We start from the raw sequence: 7,896 nt of genomic DNA, 5'->3' as shown, positions 1-7,896 counted from the left end.
CTGTACTGGTACATCTCTTCTGTCTCTCCGCTCCTCCAGAGCAGCATAGAAAACAGAGCAGCGGGGACTGCATTTCCTTAGGATTTAAGAGTTTGGTGCACAGTTAACTGTCTGTCATGGGAGTACTTAAGGAACCAGGGTATATGCGGGCAGGACTGTTCCATAGGGAAGGGTTCCCCCTTCTCTGGTAGGCGGCAGTATTGCCCAAAGAGTGGGCAGCGCAGACTGTAAAGGAGCTGTGGCCAGTGATGTTCTGAAATACAGTGCATCCCTTCTGCAAACAAAAACTGGCAAGTAGTAGAAAACCTTAAGAGCATCTGGTAATGCCAGTCTAGTTATTGCTATTAACAACCATAGCAGTTCAAGGGCTTGTGTACATGAAAGTTGCAGGAGCTTAAGATGTGTGAATTTAAAGCTAGTTAAACCTGTGCAGACTCCTGTGTAGATGCTCCTTGATTCTGGTTTGGTGTTAATTGGTTGGGAACAGGTTTGACCTAAACTGGAATGACAAACCGTTAAACTGAAACACATGTCAGCACAGAGCTTTGCTGCACTAGTTTAACACTTTTTTTTTTTGGTAGTGCAACTTGTGCATGTAGACCAAGTTCAAGAGGAAACTAGCTGCCCAGGAAAACCTGCAGGCTTACAGCTGGGAGGAGAATGTTCAGTGGGAGAGAACCAGGCAACAATTCTAGCTAGAAGTAGGGGCTGAGTGAGAATTTACCATGTGTGAGGGAGTTGGGTGAGACATTACTGTCATGCTAACATCTGATTGAAAAAGGTAATAGTGTTGATGTAATAGACTTTGCAGGACAGTTGACTCGGTACTGTACAACATTGTGGGTAAGTTAGAGTGATACAAAATCAAAATGGCACACATTAAATGGATTGAAAACTCTCTCGCTAATAAGTAGGGTCCTGTGAGGATTGGTTCTTGGTGCTTTGCTGTTTATTTTTATCACTGACCTAGAAGAAAAAGCATTACTGATAATTTTACAGATGACACAAAAACAGGGAGTGGTTTGGTAATAATGAAGAGGACATTGATAGTGTGTTCTGGATTGCTTTGTAAACTGGACACAAGCAAACTATGCATTTCAGCATAGCCAAATCTAAAGTCATACATCTAGGAACAAAGAACCAAGGCCATGCTTACAAGATGGGGGATTCTCCTAGGAAGCAAAGATTTGGGATCACAGTGGATAATCAGCTGAATATGAGGTCCCAGCATGATGCCGTTGCCAAAAGGGCTGTGATCCTTGGATGTATAAAGGGGACTATAAGGCCTGGGCTACACTAGAAGGGGGGTTCGAACTAAGATACGCAACTTCAGCTACGCAAATAGTATGGCTGAAGTCAAAGTATCTTAGTTCGACTTACCTGGCCGTCCTCACGGCAGCGAGTCGACTGCTGCGGCTCCCCCGTCGAGGTGGAGTACAGGCGTCGATTCACGGATCCATTTATCGCGTCTAGATGAGACGCGATAAATCGATTACCCGATACATCGAACACTACCCGCCGGGGAAGGAGAAAGGGGAGAGGAGTTTAAAAGAGGCCTTGACATGATCCAATTGATGGATGAGGAAGACAAGTTTTGTAGTCACTAAGGGCCAGGTTTTAAAGGTATTTAGGTATTTAAAGGTATTAATTCCTACTGAAATCAATGGCAGTTAGGTGCATAAGTCCCTTTGGGGATCAGGGCCTCAGTGCTGGCCTAACTCTCCCTTTGTTGACATCAAGGGGAGCTTTACCAGTGATTCCAACGGGAGCCGCCAAGCCAGCGTCGAGAGCTTTTACAAACTCCGTCCTTCGGAGATGTCCCTGCACCTGTCACCTCTGCCTATGCTGGAGAAATTTGGAAGCTCCTGCTGCTATTTTAAGTGATTTCCCCTGCTCCCCTCCCACTACTCAGAGCACTTTGTGATGAATTTCTTCTTGTGGCTGCAGAGGTGACTCCTCAAGCTGCAGTAAACTTGAGCCAAGTTGTGTGGTTGTACTCCTCTCCTGGCCGCAGCAGTGCACTGGGGAAATGGGGCTGTGGAAAGAAAAACACAATATCTTGGTTCTGACAGTCTCACAGCTTGGTGCTGAGTGCTATCACTGCTCAGCAAGAGTCATTTTTAGCTTTGGTAAAAAGATCTAAAATCCTCATGCTCCTTTTAACTGTCGCAGTAGCCTTCTAAGGCAAGGTGGTTTAACCTGTTACAGCTTATTGTTAGCTAGCTACGGACACATTTAATGCTGCTCCTGCAATGGAAATGCTAGGACCAAATAGGCTACTTCAAACGGCTTAGTTTAACATTTGTTTTAAGCCTCAGCATCGGTGTCGTTTTGTGCATTTAAAACAGCTGTTCTGTTCTAGGCACAGCTCTCCCAAGGGAGGGGAACGTTGTGAAATGAGCTGTACATTGTGGTTCACAGTTTGGCTGCAGGATGCCACATGTGTTTTCACAGGCTCTCACATATCTGCGAGAACGGGAGCAGGGCAGGGCGAAGCAATGTCAGGGCTGAATACTGTAGGAAGCGTTCATTGCTAAGACACAGTTCAGGACCCCTGGCAGGAGGGAAGGGACCGCAGGGAGTCCCTGAAAAGGAGGGGGATGGGAGGTGGTTCACAGAGAGCTTGTGGAGGGGAATGGAGGGCTGCAGGGACCCCTGGTGGGTGCAATGAGCCCACCTGACAAAAGGAACAAAGTGTGCGACCCCCCTGGTTGCTAAGATACAATCATTCAGCAACTGAAAATATCTCCTCCTCCTACAGGAAAAGCATTCAGCTACCTCCTTGCACACCCAGCTTCTGGCATTTGATAGGGCTGTTGTGTGTGTGTGGGGGGGGAGAGAGAGAGAGAGAGAGGAACTGGTGGTGCATTTGGTTAATACATTCCTGGAAACCTGAGTCCAAACTGAGATCCAGGAAGGGGAGGTTATTTGTGGTGCTTCTAGTGGTGTTTTGTCATGACCCTGCAACCAATGCATGGTTTGAGATTCCTGCTCAGGTGAGGGCATGACCGGAAAAGCGGCTGTGAAAGATCCCAGAGCACTCTTCATAAGAGTTGGGGGGTTGACTTCAGAGGGTGTTTGCCTAACTACAGCCTGCAGAATGAAGGCCTGAGAGGTGCAGTTTCTTAAAGGCTTGTCTACACACGAGTTGTACCACCCTAACTCCACTGGTAAAGGGATGCACCATCCCCCCAGGTACAGACACTATTATACTGGTACAAAGGTGCTTTATGCGGGTATCGCTAGTCCCGTACAGGAAGGGGACCAAGCCATTCTGGCATAAGGCCCCTTTATACTGGAGTTACTGCATCTACATTAGGAGGTGCACACCCTAACCAACATCGATCTACTGGTACAAAGCTGTGCAGACCAGGCCTAAGGAGCCGTTGCGTCTCCATGAGCATCTGCGTAACTTCCATTAGCTCAGAGGAGCCCTTCCCCTCAGCGCTGGTACGGATTTCCAGGACAGCAATAGTTACCTTATTAACTGCATCCGGCCAGTTCTGTGTTTCAAGGCAGAAGGCTGAATGCTTGGGATACACAGAGCCCCCTTTGCCCTCCAGCGAGCCGTCCAGGAAATTTCCAGTGTAGAACTGGATTCCAGGCTGAGTGGTGTAAACCTCCATCGTCCTGCCACTAGGGGGATGGTGTGCTCTGTATAAAGAGATGCAGTTTGCACCCAGGGAGCAAGGACGGAAAGCAAGAGGGGGAAGGAACAGAACCTGGAGAGCAGGGAAAGAGGATAGGCTGAGAAGAACTGAGCAGCACTTCAGGACACAGTGCAAGACTCCCCTCTCTGTCCCAGCTTGCCCACAGGAACAGGGACATTAACGAGACGCCTGCTAGAGGAACCAGAAGAACAGCCTGCAGGTCATGCAATTTTGTAGGGCACTTGGCCTCCCTGGCAATTAGTGCAGTCTACATGCCCAAGCAATGAGGAGGCCAAGAAGACAAAGCGGTGGGCTGCTGACAGGAGGCTGATGGCAGTGGGTGGCCTATGGGACAGGAGTGGAGGGGATGGGAGCAGCAAGACAGGGCGTGGGGGAGGGAAAGGGCCATGCAATGCATTGACCAGGGAAGTGTGAGCCAGACAGAGTGAGTGGCAGGGAGCCAGGAAAAACAGGAGCCAGCAGGGCAAGGAGAGGGGAGAAGGATGGTCCAGTGGTCAGGGTGCTGGCCAGGTACTCAGGAGAGAGGTTCAACTCCCTGCTCAAGGCTCCCACTGTGACCTTAACAACTCAATCTCTCTGTGCCTCAGTTCCCCATCTGCAGCATGGGGACGGCAGCACGGCCCTGCCTCACAGGCCTCTTGTGAGGGGAAATACATTAAAGACTGGGAGGCTCAAATACTCTGGTAATGGGGGCCCTGTAGATGGAAGGCACAGAAAATTGGGATCTTCCTTCAGCGTCCCCAGTCGATGCCCTCTGTGCTGCAGGCACAACTGGTGCCAACCAGAAAGACCTGAAGCCAGGGAACCACCACTGCTTTACACAGCTGATGCAATCGAGTTCCCACCTTGCACAGTAGCGTCGAGCCTCCGACTGTTCCAGGCAGAAGTTATGGTCAAAGCCAGGGAGCTGAAACTTCTGCATGTGTCTTCCAAGCTCTACCGGCTTCCTCAGATCAAAAGCTGTGTCCTGCACCGCAGCCACCTCTCCTGGGGGGAAATAGCAGAGGGAGGCTCTCGGTGAGCAGACAGCCTGTCCTAGCAGCTCACAGAGAGACTCCAGGAACCATAAAGAGAAGGACACTGCAGCTCTGAAATACTGAACTATGTCAGTGAATAACCCTGTGGTAGAAATAATAGAAATAAACGTAGGGCTAGACGGGACCTCAATAGGTCGTCTAGTCCAGTCCCCTGCACTGAGGCAGGACTAAGTCTTAGAGACCATCCCTGACAGGTGTTTGTCTAACTAACCCATTCTTAAAATCCTCCAATAACAGAGAGTCCACAACCTGCCTAGGTAATTTGTTCCAGTGCTTAACCACTCTCACAGATAGGAAGTTTTTCCTAATGTCCAACCTAAATCTCCCTTGCTGCAATTTAAGCCCATTGCTTCTTGTCCTATCCTCAGTGTTAAGGAGAAAAATTTATCACCCTCCTCCTTGTGACAACCTTGTACTTACTTGAAGACTGTTATGCCCCATATTGTATTACCAACCCAGCAAAGCAATTAAGCACATTCATATCTTTACGTTCCTGGGACGACTCTTGTGGTTAGAGTTAAGCATGTGCTTGAGTGTTTTATTAATTATTATTATTATTATTATTATTATTAACAACACTGTAGCACCTAGGAGCCCCATTGTGGGACAGTCCCCCTGCATTAGGTGCTGTGTGAACACAGAACACAACAAGAACAGGAGAACTTGTTGCACCTTAGAGACTAACACATTTATTTCAGCATAAAATGTGGTGTCTAAGGTGCCACAAGTACTCCTGTTCTTTTTGCGGATACAGACTAACATGGCTGCTACTCTGAAACAGAGCACAATGACAGTTCCTGTCCCAAAGAACTGATGTTCTAAGTAGTGAATCTGCTGAATCAGGGTCTTACAATCTGGGTGTTTTTAGAACTCCTTAGACAACTTTTTAAAGTGAGCATTTCATGCTGCAGTAAAGTGGATAGCCTGAGAGATGGAAGCCCTTTGCTTAATGACAGAACGAGTTCCTGTACAGGCACTGGCTGTGCAGACTTCCCCACAGGACAGAGCCAATACAGCTCAACCTGGCATCAAAGGGACCACTTATAGGGATGACAGACTAGTCTCCCATTGACTCCTTGGTGCTTTCATTAGCGACGCCAACAAGGACGTGCAGGAGGGTTCTGTGCTGCCCACAGGGACCGAGCTCACAGGCTAATTTCATGCAGATCAACAATTGGGTATCAGAATGGCACAATCAGCCCCTAATGCAGTCATTGTTTCACATCCTGCTGTGCTAAACATCACCCAGCTATGGATAACAGCTGGCCAAACATGCAAGGCTTTACACACAGCACAACAGCATTTCCCGGCATTTTCTGCACGTCTGTGAACACTTCACCCAATTACTTCCAAAGCCGCAGGGGATGTTCCAGGCATCGCTAGGCAGAACCCTATTAATCTGGGGAGAAATTGGAAAATGAGGAGGGGGAAGGAGACGCACAGGGAGCCCTTGCCACTGATTAGCAAAGCCACAGCTTTAAGCACTGTGCAGTTGTCTAGAGCTGGCTGATGGCCCTGCCAGCATAACCATAACACTAACGCATGCTGCCCCATGTTGACACCCTGAATCACTGGCCTCCTAGACAGACTGAAGACAAGTAGTACTGGTGAGGGGAATGAGGGTGCTCACACAGCTCCTGTCCTGGGGGTGGGGAGAATGGGGAGCACACCCAACTCCTGGCAGGGTGGCTGGGAGGCTCTGGTATGTGGGGAGAAAAGAAACGGGGGCACACAGAGCTGCAGGGAACCCCTGAAACAGAGGCACTTGGTGGGTGGCCCACAGGGAGCTTGGGGGGAGAATGGGGGCCTGCACCAAGCTCAGCCCACAGAAGCTATGGAGTGTGCAACCCTCTTGTTACAAGGCCAGATTCACAGGGGTTGTTCCCTCTCATTGACGTTTGGACGTTTGCCTGCGTGAGAACCTCTGGATTTGGGCCAGGGCTGTTAGATATTCCCGACGTCAGATCCACTCCAATGTGATCTGCAAAGTGACAAAGCTTGTGAGGGCAGGGGCCTCCGTTCAAGAAACACCAGCAGTGCAGAGCTGGCAGAAGCAGCGTCCCCCTCGGCATTGCTGCATTGTGACACCACACGATCAACAGGCACTGTCCCCTCCACACCCGTCTGCTTGAGACACCATTAATCTGGTGACAGGGTTCAGCTGAGCAGCAGATTCAGGCATCACCAGCTCTTTCAAAATGCAGCCTTCACCAGGGCGCTGCAGGGGGCGCTGCTGGCTGAGGTGAGCCGGCTCACGCTGCTGAGCTGTGGCCATCGGAGCCATGCAGCATGCCCCGCTTTGAAGCTTTATAGTAAGAAATGGAGCAAGTGAGGAACCACAGCCAACTGCAAGGACGGCAAAAGATCACTTCGCTTGCAGCGCACTGTGTATGCAAACGCGAGAGAGCTGCTACGCATGCAAGGGACGAGGCACAGTCTGAACACTGGGCTCAGTGTTACTGCGTGGTGGGCCACTTCGGCGGCCTCTCGGAGTCTAAAAAGCGGGAGAGAGACAGAGAGGAGAGAAAAATGGAAGAGACAAAGAGACTCAGTAAAAGAAGAAGGCAATTAAGGCCGTGTCCACAATACAGAGCCAATGCCGGCAGAACCTCCAGTACAGACAGCTACGCTCACAGGAGTTTTTCTGATGGCATAGGAACACCACCTTCCTGACCAACGTTACCAGAGGGTTTCTGGCTGCACAGCTATCAGTACAGCTGCTCTGTCTGGTGGGCTTTGCCAGCTTGTAGCTAGAAGGTGAGGTATCTTTCACACTTCTAACCGACCTAGCTGTGCCACTGTAAATTTTGGCCCAAGTAGCAGTGTGCATGGCTGAGGAAGGAGCTGCTGCACCTACAGCTCGGCAGGGGAGATCAATGGGCTGTTCTCTAGGGTATCTTGCAGAAACTCCCAGCAAAAAAAGAACTGATCCAGGTTTATTCTTGAGAGGGAAATCTTCTCCTGGGGGCTCACTAACTTCACCCATTTTCATGCACTTAAAGAGAGGAGAGGGAATCTTGGTCTTTTTACATACACCCTCTCAAACCCCAGGATGAACACACCAACCCCTCCCCACCACCACTCTGGATGGAGAGACATACCTATACCCATTTCACACCCCTGGATAAATGGAGGCACTCTCACCCATCCTCACACCCCCACACTCTAGGCAGACATACACAATGCAA

General features: G+C 49.7%; 1 protein-coding gene across 1 annotated transcript in view; it reads right to left on the bottom strand.

The window, feature by feature from the left end:
• Positions 1 to 1,415: 1,415 nt before the first annotated feature.
• GALM (galactose mutarotase) overlaps positions 1,416 to 7,896 on the bottom strand; it is a 36,007-nt gene continuing 29,526 nt past the window's right edge. Inside the window, exons 6-8 of the mRNA XM_045010733.1 lie at positions 4,517 to 4,658; positions 3,480 to 3,654; positions 1,416 to 2,035 (exon numbers count right to left, since the gene is read on the bottom strand). Coding sequence (XP_044866668.1) covers positions 1,958 to 2,035; positions 3,480 to 3,654; positions 4,517 to 4,658 — 395 coding nt within the window. The 3' untranslated portion in view covers positions 1,416 to 1,957. The remainder of the gene's footprint in view (positions 2,036 to 3,479; positions 3,655 to 4,516; positions 4,659 to 7,896) is intronic.

Source organism: Mauremys mutica, chromosome 3, assembly GCF_020497125.1.
Source record: "Mauremys mutica isolate MM-2020 ecotype Southern chromosome 3, ASM2049712v1, whole genome shotgun sequence".
Lineage (NCBI taxonomy): Eukaryota > Metazoa > Chordata > Testudines > Geoemydidae > Mauremys > Mauremys mutica.
Note: the sequence above shows the minus strand (reverse complement) of the source record. Positions and strands in the feature narration are given on the sequence as shown.